This window comes from Solanum dulcamara, chromosome 5, assembly GCF_947179165.1.
Source record: "Solanum dulcamara chromosome 5, daSolDulc1.2, whole genome shotgun sequence".
In the NCBI taxonomy this organism is placed as follows: Eukaryota; Viridiplantae; Streptophyta; class Magnoliopsida; order Solanales; family Solanaceae; genus Solanum; species Solanum dulcamara.
In genome coordinates this window covers 64,840,700-64,868,694 of record NC_077241.1, presented here as the reverse complement: position 1 = coordinate 64,868,694, position 27,995 = coordinate 64,840,700, and the positions used below count along the sequence as shown (strand labels likewise).

At 32.6% G+C, this 27,995-nt stretch overlaps 2 protein-coding genes across 2 annotated transcripts; both read right to left on the bottom strand.

Annotated features, from left to right (window-relative positions):
* Window positions 1-5,492: 5,492 nt before the first annotated feature.
* On the bottom strand, window positions 5,493-10,058 carry LOC129889355 (3-ketoacyl-CoA synthase 10). The gene is made up of 4 exons (XM_055964626.1): window positions 9,607-10,058; window positions 8,085-8,710; window positions 6,091-6,479; window positions 5,493-5,988 (listed from the first exon to the last, which is right to left on the bottom strand). Exons 1-4 carry the CDS (start codon window positions 10,006-10,008, stop codon window positions 5,777-5,779), a joined length of 1,629 nt encoding a protein of 542 aa, XP_055820601.1. The 5' UTR covers window positions 10,009-10,058; the 3' UTR covers window positions 5,493-5,776.
* A 5,986-nt stretch (window positions 10,059-16,044) lies between these two features.
* On the bottom strand, window positions 16,045-27,364 carry LOC129889354 (uncharacterized). The gene is made up of 10 exons (XM_055964625.1): window positions 26,457-27,364; window positions 22,765-22,962; window positions 21,216-21,563; window positions 20,691-20,754; window positions 19,301-19,518; window positions 19,097-19,210; window positions 18,317-18,422; window positions 17,977-18,188; window positions 16,598-16,698; window positions 16,045-16,479 (listed from the first exon to the last, which is right to left on the bottom strand). The coding sequence occupies exons 1-10, from the start codon at window positions 27,270-27,272 to the stop codon at window positions 16,335-16,337; spliced, it is 2,322 nt and encodes a 773-aa protein (XP_055820600.1). The 5' UTR covers window positions 27,273-27,364; the 3' UTR covers window positions 16,045-16,334.
* Between the last annotated feature and the right edge of the window lie 631 nt (window positions 27,365-27,995).

Genomic DNA, 27,995 nt, shown 5'->3' with positions numbered 1-27,995 from the left:
AAAGTCACCATTTTCTCTCGCAATATGAGCTTGAACAATTAAGCCTTCAATTTTTTCTCTCTGTTTAATTGTTTGTTTGCATCCTTCAATTTTTCTAAATATATGTTAACTAATAATTATAGTATATATAAGAAGAATAAATTAATTAATTATATAAGAATAAATTAATTACTTATACCTCTCAAATGGATACATTCACCTTGTTTGAACTGGACCTCCAAGGCGGGCTTTTTTTACAAGATGAATTGGAAAATGCTCCATCACATCAAAAAAATCACATGAAAAAATCTTCTCTAGGTTTGTAATAATAACAAAAATATTTTCCTCCATCCGGTCTAAAGTACTTTCCAACAACTTTCCAGAACATAAATCTCTACAGAAAAGACTTACCTCTGTGATTGGCTTCCATATCCCGTCAGGTAGATGGCTAAAAGCGATAGGAATCAATGTTTCCATGAATACATGATAATCATGACTTTTCATACCTATCAACTTTCCTTCATTTAGATTTGTCCGCTTACCCAAATTTGAAGCATATCCCTCTAGCATTTTCAAATTTTTAACCCACTCACATATGTCACGTTTCTCATCCAATATGAATGAATAACTAGCTTTAGGCTTGACAATTTTACCATTTTGTAGTTCTTACAACCACAATTCTTTTCTCATACAGTATTCCTGTAAGTCCATTCTAGCTCTTGTGTTGTCTTTTGTCTTGCCCTTAACATCCATTACTATGTTAAACAAATTGATAAAATAATTTTTTTCAATGTGCATCACATCAAGATTATGTCGTAGGAGATTATCCTTTCAATACGATAACTCCCAGAATATGCTCTGTTTGTTCTAATTATGTTCAACACCATATACAGGAAGTATAGATGGTGGAGTTGTAACTTTAGACAATTGAGAAACTCTCTTCCAAATTTGATGTCCTGTCAGTGATGGAGGCAGAGGGTCATTTTCAATCCTGTTTTTTTAATGCATGTTTCATCTTTCTAAACTCATGGTTCATTGGCAAGAACTGATGATGACAATCAAATCATGAATTTTTTCTGCCATACTTTAAGGTGAATGCCTTACTATGTTCCATGCAATGAGGACAAGTAAGCTTTCTACCACACATAACAAATTCTGCTTAGTTGATATATTGTAAGTCACTACTCCTTCAAACCATAATTGTTTAAGCTCATCTATCAATGGTTGTAGATAGACATCAATCAAACTTTTAGGGTTGCGAGGACTTGGAATAACACAACTTAGAAAGATATACGGACTTGTCATGCACATTTTAGGAGGAAGGTTGTACGAGATAAGAAATACAGGCCAGCAAGAATAAGGTGAGGCAGTATTAGAGAATGGTGTGAATCCATCTGCACACAACCCCAATCGTATATTTCTTGGTTCACTAGCAAAATCAGAATACATGTTATCAAAATATTTCCATGCTTCTCCGTCAGATAGATGTGACAAGACACTCGGCGGCCTTCTATATTCACGGTGCCATTTTATATGTGGGGCAGACCTCATCGATGCATACAATCTCTTTAATCTGGAAATAAGAGGTAAATAATGCATCGCCTTAATTAGGACCATCTTTCCAGCAAGAGTCCTCTTATAACGGGTATGTCCATAAAACTTACAATTTTCTAATTCACTATCAGTCTTGTAGAACAACATACAGCCATTAACACAATAATGAATTCTATCATACGACAATCCTAACTTGGAAACCAATCTCTTTGCTTGATAGAAGTTCTTAGGTATGTTAAACTCAGGATTAACCAGTTCGCCCTAAAGATCAACCATTGAGTCCATAGCCGCATGAGGGACACTCCAATCTGATTTAATATTCATTAACCTAACTGCAACTGACAAAGTAGAATGCGGACTCCCTTCACATAGTGGACGACTAGCCTCTTCTAAATATTGATAGAAGCGTCTTGCTTCTTCATTAGGAGTTTCATCAAAATATTATTTGGGTTCCATCCCACCTTGAACCCCGAATGCATCATTAACCATTTCATGAACTCTATCATATTGAAATGTATAATGTTGAACTCTATCATGTAGAACCCTATCATGTTCAATCCTAATTTGACCATGTAGTGCAAGCATATTATATTCATCCATGGACAGCAGATTATAAAATATATTATTCAATCCATCTATTTCTCCATGATCAACCCATACAAAATATCTAGGCTTAAATCCATTAGCATACAAATGAGCCATAACTATATCTGGTTTAGAAAATTTTAAGCACCCACATTCACGACAAGGACACCTAACCAATCCATTTTGCTTAAAAACATCAAGTGTCATGGCATGATCGATAAAACTTCTTACACCGTCAATAAATTCAGGTTTCAAACCACCACCAACTTCATAATGCATGTTATACATCCACAAAAGATGATCCATCTACAAAATTACATATATTCAAGCTTAATTAATTAGTTCATAATGACTACAAATCATCGAGACTACAAACTCTAATTAATTCAAGTTATAATTAATTAATTCATACAATAATTAAGTTCAAGTTATAATTAATTCAACATATAATTAAGTTCATATTCTAATTAATTCAAGTTATAATAATTAAGTTCAAGTTACGATTAATTCAAGTTATAATTTAATTAATCCATATAATAATTAAGTTCAAGTTATAATTAATTCAATTTATAATTAAGTTCAAATTCTAATTAATTCAAGTTATAATTAATTAGTTCATATAATAATTAAGTTCAAGTTATGATTAGTTCAAGTTATAATTAATTAGTTCATATAATAATTAAGTTCAAGTTATGATTAGTTCAAGTTATAATTAATTAATTCATATAATAATTAAGTTCAACTTATAGTTAAGTTCAAATTATAAATAATTCAAGTTCTAATTAATTCATGTCGGATGTTCTAAGTTAAATAAGAACAAAATTACAAGTTTCAAGTATATACAAATTAAAATTCTAAAATACGAGTATTCAAGTATCTAATTAAAGTTCAATTTCATGACAACATAAAGTTTTAATTAATTAGTTTTAAAGTCTAAAAGTTCAAAATTTATCCAAACCAAAATAATTTATAAAGTTCTGAGTTCCTAAAATTCAAGTATCTAAAGTTCAAGTTAATAACCACATGAACTTCTAAGTTCTAGTTACTTCTAAAGTTTAAAGAGTTCAAACTTATACAAACCTAAAAATTTCAAAGTTCAACTTCAAAATTCCTAGAGTTTAAGTTCATGACTTTGAATATTGTCTAACTCTAATTAATTAGCTTAATTAGTTCATAAAGACTATAATTCAACAAGATTTCTAAAGTCATCAAAATTTCAAGTTCTAAGTTCTAAGTTCAAGCTCACAATTCAAGTTCTAAGTTCAAGTTCTATATTATATTCACAACTTAATTCAAAAAATAATCCAAATCAAAACAAAGACCTAAATTAATCTAATTAAGTGTTAAAGTTTGTGTATTCTTGGCTAGAAGTATGATGACCAGATTGTGAAGGAGTTCTAAATTTGGACCAAGTATTTGTCATGAATTAGTGAAATTAATTAAGAAACATGGCCAAATTATGAAGAGTGGACTTAAATTCATACATTATATTGCATCTTACATTTGACGAAGACATTGGGTTGCTATGAATCTCTGGAAATTGAATAGGTGGCATTGCTAGATCAAACATTTCATTAGCTTGCCTGAATAACTCATGAGTTGCAATAGAAAAATCTTGTGCATTTTTAGTAACCTTCCAACAAGTGCGATACTGATGAGTAATCCTAAAGCTAATGTTAATAATGATTCTAATTTCATCCCTATTTTCTTGGAAATGTTTCAGAGGTTAATGATTTTAAAAAACAAGACCAAATTATGAAAATAACCAGCAGTGCAAGAGAAAAATGAGTAACTCGAACAACAAGAGTAATTACTTAAACAAAAAAATAACAAATCCAATTTAGAGAATGAAAAAAATATCAACTCACCAAGAGTCATACCATAGAGATTCAAGTAAATAGAAAACAGAGATTCAGCTTGACAAGAACGCAATTATATATGGTGCAACTATTAGAACGTATTTTCTTGAAAGATACATTAAACAAATTAAATGAACAAATTAATTATTTTTTTTCAAAATTAAAATCCTAAACTAACTAACCTTATTATTAACAATACAGAGAAGCTGACGGTGGGGAGAGGCGACGGCAACGACGACGACGGAGAGGGCGTGGCGGCGGCAAACAGCGGCAACACGGCGAAGGGGGTGGGGGTCGGATTTTTAGAGAGAAGGGAAAGGGTTTAGAGAGAGAGAGAGAGGAAAGAAAATAACAAAAAGTCGGGCAACTGGTTTAAAATATTTCAGAAAGAGCGACGAACAGTGTCGCCCTGTCCGTCGCTTTATTAAGTAGTTGACCATCATTTTGACCAAAAAAGCGACGGACAGGGCGACACTGTCCGTCGCCTATTTAAAAAATAATTAATAAATAAAATGTAATAAAAAGCGACGGACGAAGACGTCAGTTTTAAATAATATTTAATTATTTTCAATTAAAAGCGATGGACTCCGTCATTAGTTTTATTTTATAATTACTTTTTAAATATATTTATATATGGAGCAAAAATCCGCCAAAAAAAGAGATGGATAAATAGACCTTATCTTCGCTTTTTATTAAAAAAATATATATACAAAACAAAGCGACGGACAGGGTCTCAAAGTCCGTTGCTTTTTTGAGCGACGCAGTCCATCGCTAATATTTTCGTCGTTTTTTGAACTGTTTTTTAAGTAGTGAACTATGTATCAGAAATGTATATACAATACATTCATATACATTGTTTATACAATATTACATATACATATTGAGATTGAGTTTTAATGTTTGCTTGCAGTCGTAGGTGAACGAGAATTTAAGTGTGGGGTGGTTATGTTGGGCATAAATATATATTTTAGTCATTACTTTTCTTATATTTTAATATGTTTAATTATCTTTTGAATATTGACTATATTACTTTTTGCTTAATATATTATATTTTAAGGTGTACGAAATAAAGTGATATGAAGATGAGGAGATTTTGAACGAATTAAATTAAAAGTGCATGTAAAGAAAAGAAGGAAAAAAAACAATGAAGACATGAAGTAGTGGATTAATGATTGAGACATTATTGCCAATAATTAGTGTGGTGGCTCGCCCGAATGCCGAGTCTTTCTCTGCCGTCAACTCGACGTCGTCGTCACCTGCAAGATAAGGCCAAAAACGTCGACTTTACTCGGCAAAATGACCCCGTAACTTCGGGAGAAGGGGTGCTCTCCTATTTTTTGATTAGGAAAGCGGCATCCACGGAACTGTCAGTATCGAGACAAGTTCGGCCTTTCTTAACTGGACGAATAGGAGAGTCAGAAGGGCTTGGCTGATGGATTAGTTATAGTTTTTGGACGAAAGAGTGAAAATACATTAAATGACACAAGGAAGCAAAGAAAAGGAGAATTTAAGAGATAATGCAGTAAAATATTTGCTCATCACCAATGTAAAAGGTTCACAATACATTTATTTCACAAATTGTTGACAATAAGAAATTAAAGAAGGGACCTATATATGTTTGTCAAACTTGGAACACTTAATTCATTGGCAATACATAGGATCGATCGATGTCAAGATTCTAATCAAATAAGTACCTTAATTTCCATACATCATCTTAACTTAATTATAAAAACAAATATTATAGATCTCGACTATACATTTATAGTCATTCATCTTCCATGAAATTGAACTGATCACGCTTATTGTGTGAAAGACTCTGGATACCTATCAACGCAACCAAGCCAAGGATTCGTTGAAGGCTTCTTAACACGGCGAATGGCTTTCCAAACAGCACTGTTACACTTCAAACCCGATCCGAAAGCAATTTGCCACACACGATCGCCTCTTCTGATTTTCTCCTTAGCCTCCAAATAAGCCAATTCGTACCAAATGCTACTACTAGACGTGTTACCTGTACAGACATAATAATAATAATATATAATTAAAATTTACGTTTTCTCTAACAATATAACTTAACATGTAATGAAATGATCACATAATTCAATATTAATACCAAATCGATGGAGTGTGGCGCGAGAAGCTTCCATATTCTCCTCACTTAACTCTAAGTTCCTTTGAAGCTCATCAAGAACAGTTTTACTGGCTGCATACACACAAAAGTGCTCGAAGGCAAGCTTGTAGTCTGGAATATAGGGCTTAATATTATTGGCCACCTGGGAATTGTTGTTATTATTACTATTATTATTTCCTTTGGCATTTTTATTGCCAAATAAGTGCCTCCAAACTAAGTTTCCAAAGAAGAATAGTTGTTCTGATAAAGGTAGAACCAAAGGGCCTAATGTAGTAATATTGGTCTTCAATGCATCTCCTCCAACTTCTACTAAATCTTTGCTTATCCTTAGCCCCTTGTAACGTTGGCTATCTTCTTCTTGGTAAATGCACCTGACAATGTACAATTCGTGTACTTCACCTTAGCAACAAAGTTTAAGTTATATATACTGACAGTATCAAAAAAGAAATTATGCAATAATGAAGTCAGTTATAAGGTAATTATAGATATTTTAAAATGTTTAGTATAATCTTTTCAAGTTGATTTATTTTTATGAGAGAGGAGCTTGTTTAAATTAAGCATAATTTTTCATGAAATCAACTTACACAAATTAGACAAATATATATATATATATATATATATATATATATATATATATATATATATATACATACACGTTAATGCATTTTCTTCTACATACACACAATGATCAGATCACCCTAATGAAAAAAGAGGGCAAGTTAATGTATTTTTCACCAATTAAGTTGACAAGAAAAAAGAGTGCCGATTAAAACGGCCATTTTTAAAATTTCATTTTTTATCTAAAGAATCTTTATGGCCTATCGAAGTCAACAAATAAATATTGTGTTGTCCACATAAAAAAATCTATATAAAACTAGTAAATGCTTTGTTTGGTTAGCCTAACTGACTAGTCCTCATTTAAGTCGATGACCATTAAATGATCTTTTATATAATGAGAATATCTTTAGGCCAAAAAAAAAATCTTTTATAAAATCTCGATAAAATCTTTAAGAACACAAACGTGAAGATAATCCCTCCATCTATTTTAAATATTTTATATTTACTAGACACATCCTTTTAAAAAGTAACTAATAAAATGATACTCTCTCTATTTCATATTAACTGAATTTCTTAGATAATGCACACATATTAAGAAAAATATTTAAGGACAAATTTTGAACCATATTTTCCTCTATTATCTTTTTGTTTAATCAGCCTCATAAAAATGATTAAATGTGAAATCATAAATACAAATAGTTCCTTATTGGAGAATACCTTGTAAGTAGTGTAGTTTAACTCCTAGAAAATTACAAAACTTCATTAATGCAAAGGGTAAACAAGGAAAAAGATTCAAGCATTTCCCTTGAACTTTGAACAATGAAAAAAACTCTAGAAATTCAGTTAACATAGAATAAAGGGAGTAAGTTTATTATCGCACCTTTTGAATATAATAAATTCAATAGTTTAAAAATACATTGAGAAATTAAGAATAAAATAGATATAAAATAACAAATGATTTTTTAATTTTTAAACTGAACATTTAGTTTTAGTATAATAAATAATATAACTAAAAATAAACGAAGAAAATAATTTGTACGTAGTATGTTGGTCCCAGAATTTAAAGCCAATTTATTAGGCAGTTGAGACATTATTTACCTGGTTTCAATAAATGGCTCAACTATATAGTTTGAAAATAAATCTGCACCCACCCTCTTATGTATCAACTAGCTATCTAACATTAAATGCACACAAAAAATATCTTTACTGCATTTAGCTGTCCTTCAAACTTTAGTAGGACACGTCCCTATAACACTTTAATTTTATGAGAAGTCGAAGGTCTTGAATTCAAATTTTATCATCACTTAATATTAAATAATATTTGCACATGTATAGAAATATGTTAATGATATAATTAAATAAATAAATATATAATTTAAGTATTTAAATGAAATGAACACAATTGAAGAAATACTTACCTGAATGCCCGATCATTGGAAGCTTTGTGTGTCCTGACGATGTGTTCGAGGCTGTACTTAGCACGGTGGTAGTCGCGACGACGATTAGAGAGGAGGAGGGCGGAGCAACCCATTCGGAAAAAGCAATTCGGGATAAGCATGGATCGCTCTTTACCTTGATACCAATTAAATCCCACCATCTCACCACTAACCACTATCGCATAATTATTTGGGTTAGCTTGTAACATGTCACGTGCCAAATCTAACGCTATTATTCCAGCGCTACAACCCATTCCTCCTAAATTAAAACTAAGAATATTACCCCTCATTTTGTAGTGATTTATTATCATGGCTGAAAGTGATGGTGTGGGGTTGAAAATACTGCAATTCACCACCAATATTCCGACGTCTTTCGGACGAATTTTCGTCTTCTCGAATAATTCATCGAGTGCTCCGAACATGACCGTTGATGCCTCGGATCGTCCTTCTTTCATGGTGGCGGTATTTTCCGACGATCCGATGGATTTCGGGACGTAGGTCTCGTCCCCGATTCCGGAGGAGTCTAGAATTCTTTTTTGAAATTCTAGACTCGACTCATCGAGTTTGCCCGAATTTCGTACTAACTCGATAAATTGTTCCTTTGTTACCTACCAAGATATTGACATGGCATGTATTAAGAAATAAGGTTTAAGTAATTGATACATTAATCGTGTGTAGAAGTTTTATACTATCAGTATAAATTAACATGTTATGAGAAGTTGTTTAATTACTAAGTTATGAGCTATTATAGATCATATTTGTTACAAAGAGTGCCTATGATTGCAATTAACTTAATCTTATAATGTAAAAGTATTATATACGAGCACAAAACATACACTTAACCATATAAATTTTCCATGTGCTCCTATGTAAAGTAGATTAATTTAACTTCTTTTTTTTCTTAATTAGAGAGGAGGAGAAAAAAAGGGTCAGGTAGCTCTTATGTGCACGAAAATAGAATCTTAAAAAGACTACTCGACCAAATCTTTTAATAGGACAATTACCATTTATCTTTAATATATATATATATATATATATATATATATATATATATATATATATATAGGACAATTACCATTTACCATTTATCTTTAATATAATTTTTTTTCCAGATATTTAGTTTACTTTTTATAAAACTAGTCAACTAATCATATTTTTACTTCACTCCTAGGAGGCTAGAAATGGCTCACTAACTCTAAATATACAGAAATAGAAACAAAAAAGGTCAGTACTATAGTAGATGATTAATATGCCTAAACACAAACAAATAAACAACAATATATCCGGTATAATCCCACTAGGTGGGGTTAGAGAAGGATAAGGTGTACGCAGATCTTACCCCTACCTCATGGAGGTAAATAGACTGTTTCGAAAAGATCCTTGGCTCAAACACATTAGATTAATAAGGAACAGGAAAATGATCTCAGTACACAAATCATCTTGCATTCACGTAGCGTCCGAATTCCGAAGGCCACGAAAAATAATAAGTACTAGTAAAAATTACCTTAAGGTCATCACTTGGCTTGTAACATGCAAAATCAAGAAGGTAAATAGGTCTTGGCTTAGACATGATGTAAAGAGAGAGAGTGAAGACAAAGAGTGCCACAAATGATAACACCGTAGCCAAATCATAACGTGTTGTGCTATCCCAAAGTTTCCTCCACAGCTCCTCTCTACTTAGGCTGCCAACTTCAGCACTGAAAACCAGCACCAACACTGGTAATATGGCCAAATATATCCCATGTTTTATCAAGTAATGGTACCCTAATTTCACATATTTTAGGTTCACCGATTGCAAGAAATCCGGCAAACGTCTCCGTACCCTAACGGAGAACGTTTGAGATCCCTCATCCGATATCCCTCGGTTCATAATCTCCGTCGATAGAAGATGTTCTTCTCGAGCCATAATTGGGATTGAGACGTAATTGTTATTTATTTATTTTTTTGATAGAAATATAGGGATAATGTATCTCTTTTTTATAAGATAATGAAAGGAGGAGAGTATTTATTATGGAATTAAGCGTTGGGAGAATGGAAGGGCACGTAGAAGTTAGGTGTACAGAAATTGGGCGTCCAATTGAGAGAGATGTGTTAGTTGGATGTTAGTATCAACTAGCCATAAATTCCTAGTAATACATTTATGACAAAGTAGTTCGAAATTATGCAAATGACTTCATTATTTGCTTTGCATGCTCACTTGCTATGTTATGCTTACATTTTTGCTGGTATTAAATCCTTTTAGACAAATAAAGTAAATATTTTCGCGAAACTTTTTTCCATCGCCTCTTCTTTTTCAGTACGTGTGTTAGGTATTTCCAGCTCAATTACAAGGACAATGAATTAATATTGTTCCCGTGGATGGTAAATGAGCGAGTTGGGTGAAATTTAAACTTTAGAGAATCGAATCATGATATAACCCATTAACTAATTTGACACCAGTTTGATCAGTATAGAAATTCATTCATTTTTGGTTGAATTTCGTGAACTAGGGCTTAGGATGGATTTTCAAAAGACTTGTTTATGAATTTATGGCTTTCAGATAATGATTATTAAATATAAAGGATGTTATATGGGACTATTGAGCCAAATTACATGATTTATTGAAATGAGCGGAAGGTGCTACCTAAATGAAATTGTTTTGGGAGTTTTGTTATGTTAACCACAACGGTGTTTACCAAGAGTGCCAAATATACTAAATCCGCATAAATAAGAAAAATGTTTTGTGATCATAAATTTTAGAAAATTAATTTGAAAGTTTGAATTAAAGAACATATGAGGGGAGTAACACTGGAGGTGAAATCATTGTTCTAATTTTCAATTGATATATAAAAGGCAAATTAGAGTATTGAAATTATCCGTGATATTATGTTTAGATTAATTGTCTGTCATTTAATTAAATTTAGCTAAGATGGAGGATATATCCATAAAAAAAAAACTGGGAAAAGCACTGTGACAGTAATATTTAACTTGATCCTATTAAATTTAGTTAAAATTTTGAACATATGAACGGACTTTAGATTTACTAATTTTTTCAATGTAAATATTACAAATTAAATCAATGAGTATCAAAATATGTGGAGAGATTGATATTGCATCCCTTAATTAAAGATTGGTTTCTAAATTTAATATTTTAATCATAGTTAAGATGCTTGTTAAATTAATTTGATTTTGACTTTTAAAAATTTATATTAGACAAGTGTCACTCATCTAAATGTGGAGGAGCCGGATCCAACATTATGATGATATGTCATACATATGCTTTAGCCGATCGGATCGAGATTGGACTACATATTATACACATTGTGATTGGTTACCAAATAATTTCCCACTAAAATGGTATGTTTTCTTAAAAATTCAAATTTGTTATTGATTTTATTTGAAGAAAGGAAATTGTCTTGAAACTTGCATAGTATTTCTCCATGATTTATTTGAATTGTCTTATCCCGATTTTTATTCCATTGATATTTTATAACTGTTGTTTATTGATACTTCATAATAGTTGAAGAGTATAAAAATGAAAATCTTAGATCAATGAATGCCAGTACTCAAGTGGTAAAATAGTATCCTCTTACAGATTTCGATTTGATTCGATTCCTAGTTGGCGTATTTCAAAGTCTTGTGAAAATGGAAATTAAAATGACACATTTGAATTGACAGCCTTTGTCACTTAGTTAATTTTTTCTTAAATGTGTTTTTGATACTTAACTTTTAACTAACTAAGTGATGGAGGTTATCAAAAATACTGTGTCTGACGATTTTTCTTATCAATGTGATAATTTTCAACAAATCTCTATTAGTCGATTCTTTGTCAGAAATACTAAATTATCAACGGCTCTCTATCGATTTATTCCTTCGAAAAAAACGTATATCTTTAGTGGTATAAAGGATTGGAATACATTTATGGTTATATAAGGCAATGTGTAGAAGCCAATATAATATTCTTAACCATTTTGTAAATGATACATATGTTAAAACCTTACGGAATAAAATGAGAAGCTTCGAAGGACGACAGTGACAAGTTATTTCTGCTAAAGCAATTAATAAATTTGAGATCAAAGAGAATAGTCCTATTTTTTTTAATCACATTTTAATTAAAGATTTAGGTATTAGTTGTTTGGAATGGGTGTTTGTTAGATTGTATATAGTGCTCTTGAGAAACTCGAAGTCTTTCTTTGACCAATTTAAAGGTTGAAATAAGTCAAAGTCTAGATATAAAAATTGTGTGCTACTGTTGCAATGATTACATATTTATTTTTTTATTCAGTGTGCGGAATCTGCATTGGAGCTTCAATTAAATTCAGATCGCATATTGCAAGGTCCATTCGAGGGTGGCGGTGCTCCAAACAAGATTTTCTCTGTAACCAGGATTTGAACCCAAAATCGTTATTTAAGAGTGAAACAGTCTCATCACTACACCACAATCCATGTTAATTAAATATTATCTTTATATGTGATAAGTATGTCATTAATTTAGTATGAGTCCATACTTGGATTTAGGGCTGTACAGGGCAAATCGATAAACCGCACCAAACCGATAAATCGAACCAAACCAGAAAAAAACCCGACTAGTGGTTTGGTTTGACTTGGTTTGGTGTTTGGAAAAAAAATCCGACCATTATAGGGTTGGTTTGGTTTTAACTAAAAAAAGTCAAACCGACCCGATTATAGATATACTACTTTTAAATTATGTTATACATAAAAATATTTATTAAAATGTAATTTATAAATATATTTTTAAAAATTTTCATAATTGTTTTTCTTTCTTACATTTAGATTTGGACTTGAGAAGCCCATCTAAATAATATACAAAAAAGCCCATCTTATAAAGTTATATTATAAAGTTAAAACTTCAAACAGTGTTCTGCCTCCATCTTATATGTTGATATTTTGTACTAGAACTCTTTTTAAGAAGCACTGTTCTGTGCTTATTATTAGATACTATGAAAAACTCGAAAAATCCGAAAAAACCCAAAAAAACCCGAAAAAACCCGAAAAATTCGAGAAAAATTGATATCGAAAAACCCGACTTTTATTGGTTTGGTTTGGTTTATAGATTTAATAATTCGACACAAATAATTTGGTTTAGTTTGTAAAAAGTCCGAACCAATCCAGTCCATATACACCCTTACTTGGATGAAACAAAGACTTGATATGAGCTCATACGTAAATGTTTTGGGCTTACTGGTGATGAAATCAAGCACTAACCCAATTTTTGTCCCTTTTTTTGTTTGTTTAATACATCAGATACAAACTATAGAAAACAAGGAGATAATATAGTTGTTTATCTTAAAACTAAGAGCCCGTTTGGATGGGCTTAAAAAAATATTTTTTATGTATAAAGTGCTTTTAGAACTTTGAAGTGCTGAAAATTATTTCTTGGATAAAAGTACTTAAATGAGGAAAATGATGTGAATTTTAGGGTTAAAAGAATAAAAAAGATAGTTTGGGAATTTAGTTAAAATATAAGAGATATAAAAGTAATTTCCATGGTCAAAGAAAATGACTTTAAGCACCTAGAAAAAAAAAATTAGGAATCCTAACTTTTCATTTTTGACTGACTTTAAGAACTTTATGGCTTAAAGTTAGCATTAGGCAAGCACGTCCAAAAACTAAAAAAGGGCTTTAAGTTGGTTTTGACCAACTTAAAGCCCATCCAAACGGACTCTAAGTCAACTTCTATCTTGCGTTCAAGTTATTCAAAATCTATTAATATATATCGTGTAATTTTTTGCTGAGGTTGGTTGAATACCTTTGCCCCCTTCTAAATCGCTCATGCGCTTTTTAAGGATAGTCTTAAAATATTGCAAAATCTTTTTATATTTTTTAAATTTCATGTCAAGTCAAACTATATTATATAAATTAAAATGAAAAAATATATATAATATAATATAAATAGTCAATGATCAACTAAATGAATATATAAACTAGTTGAAGAATCAATAGCATAAGCCCTTGGACTTTGACTCGTAAACAAATCATGATTTCACTCGCAGCAATTAGAACAGAAGATAGTTGAATATATATATATATATATCAACAATAGTCTTATGGTTGAGAAAAGACTTGCCACCTGCCTTCACTTAATGAATATGGTTGGAAGAGTTTACCCTAAATAGAAAAATATCATATACTCCCTCCACTCTATATTAAGTTATATTCTTGCCTTTATTTTAATATAAAATAAGTGATATTTCACGCAATTAAGAAGGTATTAATTATTTTTAAAAAAAATAGTCGACAAAAGAAAGAAGACTTCCATCTTCAAGAAGTAATTTTTTATGTAATCAAGAAATTATATCAAATAGTTGATATTTAAGTAAGGATAAGTTAGTAAAGATACCTGTTGCTTCCTCCGTTCCTATTTATATGTCATCGTTTTAGATTTTCACATGCATTAAGAAACTAAATGAATTTATCATTCTATCCTTATTTAATATTTTTTTGAAGTCAAGTTTTCAATCAATGAGCATGAATTAATTTATTTTGATTCATTAATTTGACCAATGGACATGAATTATTTACTTAGTTTTTCTATGTTGATCAAATATATATTTTTAAGACTTATAACTAACAAGGATAAAATAGGAAAAATAGTGTTATTTATGCATTGATTTTGTGAAATAACATATATTAAGGACATCTATTTTTAATAAGGATAACTTATAAATAGAAACTGAGGAAATACTTTTTAAGAGTAAGTAGATTTTTTAAGGGGTGTATAAGTTAAAAGCATCATTAATATGAATTGGATAGGGGAGGAGTAGTACTCCCTCTAATTCATTTTACTTGTGATAAAAATAAATGGTGTAAAATATTTTATCCGTTTCATTTTACTTGGCCCTTATATCAAAACTTAATGTGTCATTTTACTTGTCTCTTTTAGTAGATCAAGAGAATTTTATTTACTTTTTTTGCATACTACTTTAATACTAAATAACTACATAAAATAGCAATAGTCAAATTTAGAATTCCAAAACATCATTAATAAAATTAGTTTGATAAAATACACATTAAAATTTTTTTTATGAATTGTATCAGGTCAATATAGACCAAATAATATGAATTGGAAAGAATAATTGTCAATTTAGAAAAACAAGATACAATTAATTAGTGTTAGTTTTCATCTACACCTTTACTCAATAAATATGAAGATATTAATGATATAAAAGGGATAGTAATACTCCCTCTGTTAACTTTTACTATTTTAAAAATAGATTTTTATTTTTACTTGTCACTTTTAACACATTAAGAAAAATTAATTTTTTTATGTATTATTTTTACCATTAATTACTTATTCTCCAAATTATTTTCAAGACCTAATACTAAACATCAATTAATAAAAAATATTATAATAAAATAGTCATCTTATATATTATTTTTTAAATGGGTGTGCCAAATCTAAATATAACAAGTAAAGTAAGCGAATGATATATTAAATTGACATAAGAATAAATAAAAATAATTTAAATAAAGTCACCTTTTTAATTAATGTCATCTTTAAAAAAATATAAAATAAATATAACAAGTAAAATAGACCAGAGGGAATACTAGCTGTAGTACTGTTTAGTATCATTGTGTTCTGTGATGGATGATTTTAGTACAATTCAATAGATGACTTTTGTTCAAAGTATTATCATTGGGCAGTCAATCCATAAGGGGTGTCCATCAGGTAAATTTTAAACTAAATTTTCCATTCATTTTTATTTGTTCATCTTTAAGAAATCCTAAATAAAGTACATGTGTTATTATAATCCCATGATTATTAGCATTTCGGAAAGTCAAGAAATTAATAATTAAGGTTAAAGATAAAACATGAAATTTCAAATATTTGAAAGAAACCCCAACAAACAACCCACAAAAATACACAAGAAGAAAGACAAAAAAAAAAACAATAAAGGATAAGAAGGATGAGACACATAATTAATTTATTAGGTTCGAAATCTATTATTTATGCTTATTTAGTATAAAAAAATTAACAGTTCAACAAGTTTTGAGCCAAAACTACTCGTTTGGAAATAATTGTTGTTACGTTTTCTTTTCCGTTGAACTGAATACTCCAACTATTATTAGATCATGCACGAGAATACACATAACATCAGCAGTTACATTATCCAAGCTACAACACAGATTGGTATAACATGATAAACTAAATTAAAAAGTAACCAAATGCCATCTCAACTTACAAAACAAGGCAAGATGCAAAGAATTTACTGCTATTTGGTGTCGAATAGATCAGTCCAAGAGGCGTGAAACCATTGCGCTGCTGGAATCAGGTCCATGATTGTTTACACTAGGGATGATGTTAACAGGAGATACAAACTTAACAAACTCTTTGAGTTCTGAAAAGCTGCTGTGTTCACTGTATGGTACTTCATACCTGAGATCAAACCAAATCAGAAATGTGTGTTGGTTCAGGAGTTAAATGTCATCCATTGATCTAGTACCTTGACTCAGTTATAGTAATTACATTAAGTTAAATAGTAGTATATAATGACCTGATGATAGTACCCTGCTGCCACCTGCTTCCAGTTGACTTCTTTCCTTTACCAAATGACCAACCAGTTGGAGAGAAAGCAATTATAAGACTGTACCGACCCTGAAGTGGTAACAAATTGTTGCATATCAATGATGAATAAACAAAAGCTTTTGTATATGGTGGTGCAAAAACATATTGGTTGGAGAGTTCCAAGTAAAGATGTAATTGGATAAGGCACATTCTACCAAAGGGGGCTATAGCAATCAACACTTCTTCCTGTGGTCAATGGCAGCGCAAGCAACCAGGAAATAGTCAGTTTTGGTAGGACAAAACAATGCAAGTACACAAATTTTTTCAAGAAATACTCCATCTTAATGTTGTGTCACATTTTTAAGTAAAGACCTCCTAGTGAAATGCTAAACCAATAACTTAATTTCCTTCCTATTTACTTTATCGGATGGCGCCTAACATTTCGTTTGACTGAAGTATAAAATATAAGCAATTACGGTAGAGAAAATTAAGTATTGGTTGAAAAGAAAGCAAACACCACATCAAAGTTAGAGTGTGTAGTTTAATAAATTCAAATTCTTGAAAGTTGTATAAGTTGTGTAGAAATAGAATTTTCAAAACGGAAAGTACAACAACAACAAGCCCAGTATAGTCCCACCATGTGGCGTCTGGGGAAGGGTAGAGTGTATGCAGACCTAACCCCCATCTTGAAAGGTAGGGTGGTTGTTTCCGAAAGACTCTCGGCTTAAGAGAGAAGAACAAGAGAGGAGAAACAAGGAAAACAAGACATACGTCAGTAGAGCCAAGAATTTTCAAAACAGAAAGTGTGTCATATAAATTAAACAAAGGGGGTAACCATAAAGGGAAAGCATATATGTAATTTACTTAAGTGCGCTATAAAGGAAAAAACATATATGTAATATACTTAGGTGCAAGGGATGACAGCATAGAGGAATGAGGAGACGAAGTCAAACACAAAAACTGAAAAACATAGAGAATGGCTGAAGGGTTTGAAGAGCCCAACCAAGACGCATAGAGGTGTGCCAACGAAAGAATTTAGCTCTAGATTTTGTGCAAACTTTTGGCTAGATAGCTCTCTTAGGTCTTGCTGAGAAAGCACCTAATTGATGGCAACAAACCTGACAAATTTGTAGCCTATTACAACGAGTATGTTGGTCTAAAGAAAACTTCTAGGCCCTCCAATTAGTATAAGATAATGGTATTCACTATGTGGAGTTTTTTGTTATTTTCAATCAATATAATTACTGATTAAAATATGGACCTAAAATCAACACCAACTTTTTTCCATCTCCAAGAAACTTAAAGCATCAGACTGAGGCTGCATCAGAATTTAAATCATCCAAAACACTTCGACATCAAAAAACTTACCGCATACTGATTAGAAACATACTTCAACCTTTTGAAGCTAGCCAGTGTCCACATAGGCACGACATGAATTTGGCTTTCCTGCTCATTTAATGTGAAAAACTGCATTTCTTCTTGTGTAAAACCCAGACACTCCAAAATGCTTAACTTTGATGCAGTGATATAGACTTTCTTCTGCAGAACACGAGCAACCTCAACAAACAACCTCTCTTTTCCTGAATAAGGACAGAAACCATGAGAAATTGCTTTTTGATGAAAGCACTAAGCATAAGACACTAGGTGCCTTTTGAGCTTTTGGCCACAATATTACCAAGAAACTTAAAAAGTCAGAGATGAATTCTACCTATAGTATAGCTACCAATGAGAAACAAGGTCTTCGAGTTGAAAGTTTCAGCTTGTATTGATTCAATAACAAATTGAATAACAGCCTCCTGTTTGGGAAAGTCATACTGCAAGGCAAGCAAACTCTTACAACATCTGAAGTATTAATGGAAACAGCTGATGACATACTGAAATGTATTCAACTGTATATACAAGATTTTCACTGTTTCATATGTTCCTGGTGCATGGATTAGTCTTGTATGTTTCCTGTCTTTTTGAATGTTTGGATAAATAAATTGTATTTTCTGCTTCTTACAACTGATGTATAACAAAGTCAATATCGTTTCCTATCTATATTATTTCTTGTTATGTCAGATGTAAGGACAAAATCTTAATATTAGATAACATGCAACAACAACATACCCGGGGGCAGACAAATAAAATGGAATCTTACTATTTATGGAATCTAAAAATGGAAATTTTTAGAAGAATGGGAAAGTTTTCTCGCCGAAGTCCCACAAGTGGGGTATGGGGAGGGTAGGGTATACGCAAACCTTACCACTACCTCATGGAGATAGAGAGGTTGTTTCCGAAAGACCCTCGGCTCAAAATATTAGATAACATACATGTAACATAAATTATATTAGAGTATTTCTTCAAAGTGTTTGCTTCTATGGCCAGGGCATGACACCCAAAATATATGAACATATGTTGAGTTTACAACCTAGAATATACACCAAAGCACATATTGTTGGTAGGTTATTTGTCTTCCTCGCCAAGAATGAATTAACAATCTAAATACCTGAGGGTCACAGTATGTAGTATCTAGGATGAGACTGTGGACACCACAAGTCTGCAAGATTGAATTCCTTGTCATTTCTTCACAAAATCGGAAATCCCCCGTGTGCAGGACAGCCTATTGCATAACACAAACAAAACATCCATCACAAGAGCAATCAAACTAGAATTCAGAAAAAAGCACAGGGCAAACCAATTTGTACCACACCTTACCATTGGGTGGCTCAAAAAGGATTATTAGAGAACCCGGGCAATGGTTTGCATCAAAGCATGTGACATCAATCCCTGCTATGCTGATCTTCTGGTTGATGGGTAAAACTTGTATCATGTCCCATGGGATTCCAATCTTCAGATTAACAAGCTTTGCCGTAATTGAGGAACAATAAATTTTTCCATGACAGAAGGACTTAGTGAGGCCTTGATAATCTACAGTGATATAAGATAACAAAATTCAAAGCTGGACTGATAAGCTAATTGCTGATCACATAATAATCAAACTAGATTATCATATACAACTATAAGGATGCATCTAACAATTCTCAATGAACGCCATGCCACAAGGCAGCAACCAATCAAGTAGGACTTAGGGCTGATTAATATCTACATGATGAATTCCACATAACAAATATGTAACATCCTTAAAAACCTCTTATTACTAAAAGATACAAAAAGTTATCAATTGACTATCATGATAAATGAGGAAATCCTATGCAAAAAGATGAATACGACAAGTAATTCAATTTTCTAAAGAAATATAAAGTTATATGTGGTGACCATTAAGAAAACCAACATTTATTTTAGTCCAGCATATCCTATAACACGAACATGGAGAATAAGCTTAAATGAAAATGAATATAATGCAACCTTGTCAGCTTCATTTTATTGACAAGTGCATGAAAGTAAATGTGCTTCTCTGTATTGTTAAACATGTAATTACTCAATCGACTGATAGTGTACCTCAAAAAACTCCTGCAAGCATATAGATGAAAGCTCTAAGTCTCATTCAAGGGTCAAAGTCAAACCAATTCCTGCCTCCGTCTCATTTTTGTTGTAGTTTGACTTAAAATTTTACTCCCTCCGTTTCAAAAAAAATGACCTCATTTTCTTTTTAATTTGTTCCAAAAAGAATTACCTCTTTCCTTTTTTGGTAAAACTTTAATTTCAACTTTCCACGTGGCATGTTTAAGGCCACAAGATTAAAGGGTATTTTGGTACATTTGACATAACTTTAGTTTAGGACCACAAGATGAAAACGTCTTCTTTGTTTTCTTAAACTCCGTGCCAAGTCAAACTTTCAAACGGAGGGAGTATTAAGATTAGAGTCAAAAATGTTAATTATTTAGCATTTGTTGCAGGAAGGAAAAAGAAAGGACTTCTGGTTATTTGGAGTGCCGAGAAGTTTTATTATAGAGAATCAAAAGAAGGTTCCACAACTTTTTTAACAAATACAAAATATATTTAAGCCTTTTTTTAAAAGTGAGCACGATTTTGGAAATGCCCCTACAAGCAGAGTTAAAGGAGACTGCCTTACGATCTGTTTCTTCTGAGATGATTCAGCTATAAACATTTGAAAATATGGTTACCAGAAGAGGTCTTACGATCTAAATGGAAGTGGCTGAGGAACCAATGAGAACAATCTCTTCTCAAGTACTTGAAAGCATCCTGCAATGTAAACAAGATAATTGTAGCAATTTATATCAGAAGAGAGGTGTAAAGAATAACAATTTTATATCTTAGCAGTTGGGGGGAAAAAAGTCTGGTACTTTTTTGTCAAAAACAACAACAATGCCCAATGTAATCCCACAAGTGGAATCATAGTGCAATAATGTTCAATCTCACAAGCATTAAAACACAGGAAATCATACAGTTAGTTAAAACACTAATACAGTATAAAATACACAATGGCATTGCTTTGCTTTGAACCAGCAACTGTAGTCTCCATTGTGGGAAATCCCACAAATGTGTACATACTATGGAGAGATTCCAGTAATATATGTGCAGTTTCAGCATTCTACTTAATTGTGGTAAAACAGATGCTGTTGATTAGTAAATTATGCAGCTATTCCAATAACTAAGATGATACAAAAGCCCATATAAGTAGGTTATGTATTTAGGATATTTACCACTCGGAATGGTGTTCCTGGTATAGAACACCACACAGGAATATCTTTAGATTTTGCACTCTTGGCTGGATTTTTCTTCTGAATTCTCTTACGGGAAGCACTTGAACAAGTTCTTCCGACCTCTGTTTGTTCCCTGTCAGTAGCACAAGCTTTCTTTCTTTCCGAAACAGGAGAAATGAAATAATCGGTTATCAACTTGCTTGGTTTAGTACCAGCATCAACAGGTACAATTTTTGTAACAGCTTGTCGAGCTACTTCTTCCTCAGGAGTTTCCTTTCTTAGCTCCAAAATAGAGTTAGCGATCTTTTTCCTAGGACCAAGAGCAGTGACACCAATGCTAAATAAATCCTGTAACGGAACTTGAAATAGTGGAATTAGTTGGGCAAAGATACAACTAAAGCTTAGTAGCTTGAGCACCAAGTGAAATAAACAGCTTTAATAGTTTGTCACCAAATCACAGAAATAAGATAACAGTGGAAATAACAAACACAGGTCAGCAAAGCCTCCCTTCACAACCCCAACTTGAAAAGGATTGAGTTTGAGGGGAGGTAAACTGGGTCAATTACTTCTGCAGTGAAATCACCATGAGAATTATATTCAATGAATACATGGTAGAGAAATAAGTCTTGCTTTATAGGGTATGTGAATTTGCGAGGTTCATTTCCCTCTGGAGAAGAAAATTCGAAGTGTTACTTTTACCTTGATCTTCTTGGCGTGAACCTAAAGTAAATTCTTTTTGGGTGCAAGAATTTAAAGAGAAGCTGACGCTGTACTCAAACAATAATAACCGGAGAATTATCACTTTCGTTATTATTTAAATGATTCTTCAAGACTACTCCTGTTTCTAATTCTCACTGTTGCGACCTTGTTCTGAACCCCACACGGCTAACTGCAAATACGAATTTGTAGTTCAAAACATGTAATGGTAGGATGGGACCTCCAACAAAATAGGTAATGAGAAGAAACACAAAATGAGATTGGTGGTTAAGTTATAGATTCTTTTATGCGTCTTTGGGTGCACTCAATGGAAGGAACAATGCACCATTTTCTAGAAGGAAAAACATAAGAAGGAGAATCCTTGAGGCCATGGCCTCACCCTGCCCATGAACATCCTACCCTTGGTGCAATATAGTCAATTAGCGAAAAAATGGCCCTTCACATATTACTAGGGACATAAATGCATCAGATTGGTTCGAGTTTAATATGCTCTGATGCATTTTAACCAACCCAATTCTGAGTTTAAAGCTTTATACTCACAACATAATCTTCTCTAAAAATAACCATGAATAGTCACTTAAATCCTAAAAAAAGCAAAACCCTATATTACAGGTGCATAAAAGCTGGACGTAATCACCTCGCAGGAACAAGTGCACTTCCGGAAGCAAAGAATTGCACAAGGTCAGCCAAAAAAATATAAATCTTATATTTCCTTCTATGTTCCCTTTTATTATCAGAAATCTCCTAGGAGAATATCGACAAACTAGTGTGACTAGAAATATCATTAGTTTTATGTGCACAAAGATATTAGCAATAAGAACAATAAACAAACCTCTTCTGTCAAGAATTTTAAAGTCTCCCAATCAATCTCCTCCCGAACAAAGATTTCTTCATATTTAGCAAGTCCAAGATTCCGTAACCATTCAACAACAGGTGACACGTGGACAACCTCTTTAGGAGATTGACATGGGGAATCATTAAGCACTTGCCCAGGACACTGAAAAGAAACATCATTATTGGCAGTAACCACCTGCAAGATGATCAACAAATTCAAATAGAGGTAAACCAAATTTAACTTCCAATGTTTTCTTTAAAATCAGGAAACAGGGGTAACTTCTCTGATGAACTATAACAGCAACAGTGTCTCCAAGCACACTTGAATTAGAAACATGATAAACAGAAATGTAACTGAAACCCTGACATGGAAATACATTTTTTTTTAAGGTGTTGAACTGGTAAGAAAGATCATGTCTATCTGCTTTCTTCCAGATAAATGATCTGGTTATGTTTGACTAGGAAACTCAGGTTTATTACCACTAGTCCTAAAAGTATGATTGAACAAAGTTTTGCTAATTTGGGGCAGACCCAACTTGTAAAGGTCCAACACAAGAAAACATGCAGCTGGCAACTGAGGGTGACGAAACACAATTTCCAATTTATGAAGCATTTCCAAAAATAAGAATTTAATACCACCAGTTTGAAAAGAACTTTTTAAAGCTCATCTCAGAGGAAGGACCAGAATAATACAGATACAGTCATGCAGCAGGGAACACTTGCAGACTCGGAATTGTAATCATGTGGCCGTTAAAAATTACATATTCATTTTCCATACCATGATTATGAATACTCCTTCTATGGAATAGCTATAATATTTTTGCTCAAGGAAATTCAAAGAATTCTATGTTATTTTACTTTTCAATAGTAACCAAAACAACAAAAAGTAGTCTGATTTTGATTGTAATAAATGAATCTTGATTGAGAGCGTGGTGGTATATCGGGCTTTGCACAGCATAACCCTTTGCTTATTATTAACTTCAAATGCGTGTTTGACATCTTTCTTACTTTCCTCCTTACATTCTATATAAGTGTTTGTAGATACGCAATTAAAATGCCAGCAGCATGGTAAAACTGTCAAAGAAAAAAGCAGGAGTAGAAGAAAGAAAATCAAAAGACTAGCTAGAGTTACTAAAAGAACAACAGAGTCAGACCACAGTGCTTTGGTATAGTGGTGGGAGCACAGCACGCGATGTATGGTTACACTTACACGCACATCACGAGTTCAGGCCCTACCACTGACAAAAGCCTAGTACTTAAGTCGAGAAAGGGTAGAGGGGCACAACACATTATCCACCAAGCTTCAAACAGTGTGCATGCTGGCCCCCAGGGATTTCTCAGTTATCAAAAAATAAAAATAGGAGTCAGTTCATCAGATCCTTAATTAGATATCTTCCAAACTAAAAGATGTGTATTTTACAGACGAGCAACTTATCATGTACAGGGTGATGAACACTCTCCCTTAAAGGTTGATTTATCTATTTTTCCAAAGCTGTCAATCCGACAATGGAGAGTTGCATTCCAAACTCTGTCCAGCTGCACAAACATTCCTCAAAGGAATGAGGCATCTTTAGCCCATATATAATCTATCTCCATTTGATGGTGTATCCTTTTACTTGATTACTTTGTTGATGAATTTCCATCACTCTTGACAGCAATGTACCATGTTCACATCATTCAGAGAGGCACCCTAACTATACACGAGTCATACCTTTTTAAGATGCATCTCTCGCCGTATTTTTCTCCCACCAAGTGTTGGATCTATATCTGAATCTACATTTTTCCTTAGGCACTCAGGGAATCACGTTGGTGCTAAAGGAGATACCTATGAGGCTATGACAAAAGGATGCATTGCATTTCCTTCTAATCAAGGCATATCTAGCTGAAACTACTTAGGCATTGGTGTTCCTTTCTACTATGTGGCAGATTCTTATCTTATAAATCTGAAGTACCTTTGCTCAAAACCTTAACTCTGACTAGTGCCACTATAGCTCATTGCTTAAGAAGCATTCACTTCAACTTCCATAATCTTAATTCTCTAAGGATCTTCTGGATTAAGACCAACTAAACATAAAAGTAACATCTCAACTTTTAGTAGTAGTCAATTCTAAATTTTTAACTATGTCCCAAAGAAACAAAGTAAAAAAATTCAAGATTAATATGTAGCCTAACCAGTGTCATGGTCAAAAGTTTATCCAATAAATGTCTTTTAACCAATATCACAGGGACACTAGTTGGCAAGGAATTTAGCTTACAAGAAAGAAATATGCTCTTTTACAATCTTTAACCCACATATATTATCTTTGACCTCTTCTTTGATGAATCTTTCACTTAATTCTTTTGTAACATTCAATATGTGTTGAACCCAATTTACCTTGGTATAAGCCCCCTTTACTTATACTCTAAGGGATGGCTTGGTTCACATGTTAGTTGTGTGGGAATTATAGTGCAAGGATTGTTTATGTTGTGATGAATAATAAAGGGATTGTTATTCGGTGATTTATTTTTTGGGGGAGGAAGCACTAAAACTAAGGTTTGATATGATAATAAATAATGAAAATAAATTGGACATGAGAATTTTACGTGGAAACCCCTCAAACAGATAGAGGGGAAAAACCAGGGGTAGAAGGATCTTACTATGATAATATGGAAGTACATTGCTCTCAAATACAAGGAGAAAACAACAATTAACACTTCTCTCTTGTAAAAGGAACAACTCACTAAAGAGGAAACTCAAGACTACAATATTTATCTTGGTGTATAACTCTATTTGTGTTCTTACTCTTTTGGATTGTATTTTGTGGGATGATCTAAATGAGGGCAAGAGGCCCTCTATTTATAGGAAACTAGAAACGCGTAAAATCCGTGTATTGCACCTCCCTTTTTGACTACGCGTTCAAAACACGTTTTGTTCCCTTTTTGACTACGCGTTCAAAACGCGTTTTGTAGTATTTGACTATCTTGCATTTATAACCAAGAGATGTGGTATGCATGAATTACCTACTCTAAAAGAAATTTTTGTCTTTATATAGTCTAATATACATATTCTTATTCCGCATAAATAATACATAGATTCTTGTATAACTTAATGTTGGTATTATCTGATATAGTCAATTAGACACTATATTAGTTATGCGGAGATAGTTTTTTTTCTTATGTACCAACCAAATATTGTATCATCTCATACAGGATATATGCTAGAATTACTTATTCCGAATCCATCAACCAAACGACCGCCTAATAGTAAGATTACGTGTTTCACTATTAATCTCCTCTATTTTGTGATAGTACTCCCATTTTCATCTATCACAATTAACGGACCAACTATTTCAAGGTTCAAAATAGCAATATGGTAGCTCAAACTATAGCAGTAGAGAGAAACCATATCACCATTTAACATTCCTACTTGGTCAACAAGTTGGGCACAAACATTTCCTTTATCATCACCTCAATGGGGAAGGTGCCTGGTCCTTAAAATCAGTATACCATATAATATTGGGAATTATAGTGATTAAGAAGTGCTCATGTCAACAGAAAACATTTGGAAAAAGCTTCCAAGACTCACCATAAACTGATGTGACACCTAAACCGCAAAAGAAATCAATTTAATACTGTCATACACATGTTTCTTAGGTATATGTTGCTACATTCCAAACAATAAGAAACAGATATTAGGTAAGAGCATCTTACATCAATTGGAGTCTCCTCTTTGTCAAGACACTCATTAGTGTGAACCAGTCGCATTTCACCACTCAAATCTGAAATATCTGCTCCACAAAGGGGACAACAAATTAGGCCACAATCTTCGTCTAATCCCAAGCACCCTTCTTGCCTAAGCAAATCAGCTGTCAAAGCATCACCATCTACTTCATCCTCCTCACCACATAACTTGAGCAGTAAATCAAGCTCAGAGCACTCCTTCGACTCCTCCTCCTTCCTCTCTTCGAACCCGCCGTTCGAATTGAGCAACCTCGCCTCTATCGACTTAAATAAGTAACCCCTCTTTAATTCTTCCTCGTTACTCGTTCTTTGGACCCCAGAACAACAATCTATAGTTGATTCTATGTTATCCAACCCATGACCAAAATCCAAATCCTCAAAATCAGACTCCGATTTCTGGTGAACGGGGTTAAGGCTCTTCCCATTTTCGTCAGATTTTTCAACAACAACAGGGGCAAGACAGTCTTTCTCGGTACTTACTGGCTGTTGTTTCGGCTTCTTGGTAGGACGAGAACTATCCAATCCATGACCCAAATCATCAGTACACTTTCCAACAATAAAAAAGTTCTCCTTGCCGCCATTTGGCTTCTTGAAAGTACGAGGAGTGGCACTGTTATACGGTCCGAGAGGCTTGCGCGATGCAATTTTTGAGGTGGGTTTTGGCAAACGAAGCTGAGAAGGTGACGGGTCTTGAAAATCATCGTCTTCAGTGAAAGCTGAGGAGATGTTTAGGGTTTGGGGGTTGGAAGGGCCGGCCATTGATGGGCGGAAGAGATTCAGATGCATTCAAATTTGGATGAACAAATGGAGGGAACCGCCAAAATTTAATTTGTGTGGCCGTAATTTTAAAGTCAACTTTAAAGCCACATGATGAAACATAAAAAAATTTAGTAAAATATAATAATTTGATTTTAAGGGCTCGTTTTGACCGATATGAAATTATAAGATAACGGTGAAGTTTTGTTTGAATATACCATTTGAATTTTTTATGTTGTATATTTTTTCATAAACATAAAAATCTTATAAGTTGTAAAACTAATAAAATTGTCCCAATTTTTTATATAATTTTATCAAATAAGAAAAATTTATAAAATCATATAATACACTATCACAATGTTATCCTAAAATAATATAATATTTATTGATCAAACTTTAATTCAATTAAACAATAAAATTAAATATAAGTTGTAGTGTACTAGTCTTTAATATAATCCTCCTACATAGTACGAATCAAAATCTCCTCATGTTGAACTTGCATTTCTACGAACCAAAATTGTTACTTTGAGTCATTTATTGGTCAATATCATCAGTAATTATATCTTCATGTTCATAGACCATAAATATTTTATTGTTCTTTTGATATTCTCGCAAAAAATTATGTAACACTACACAAGTTATGACAATTGGCACTCGTGTGTCAATATCATAATGATTCATACTTTGTTTCAGTATTCTGAATTTATTTTTTCAAACTCTAAAAGTTCATTCAATAACATTGTGCAGAGATGA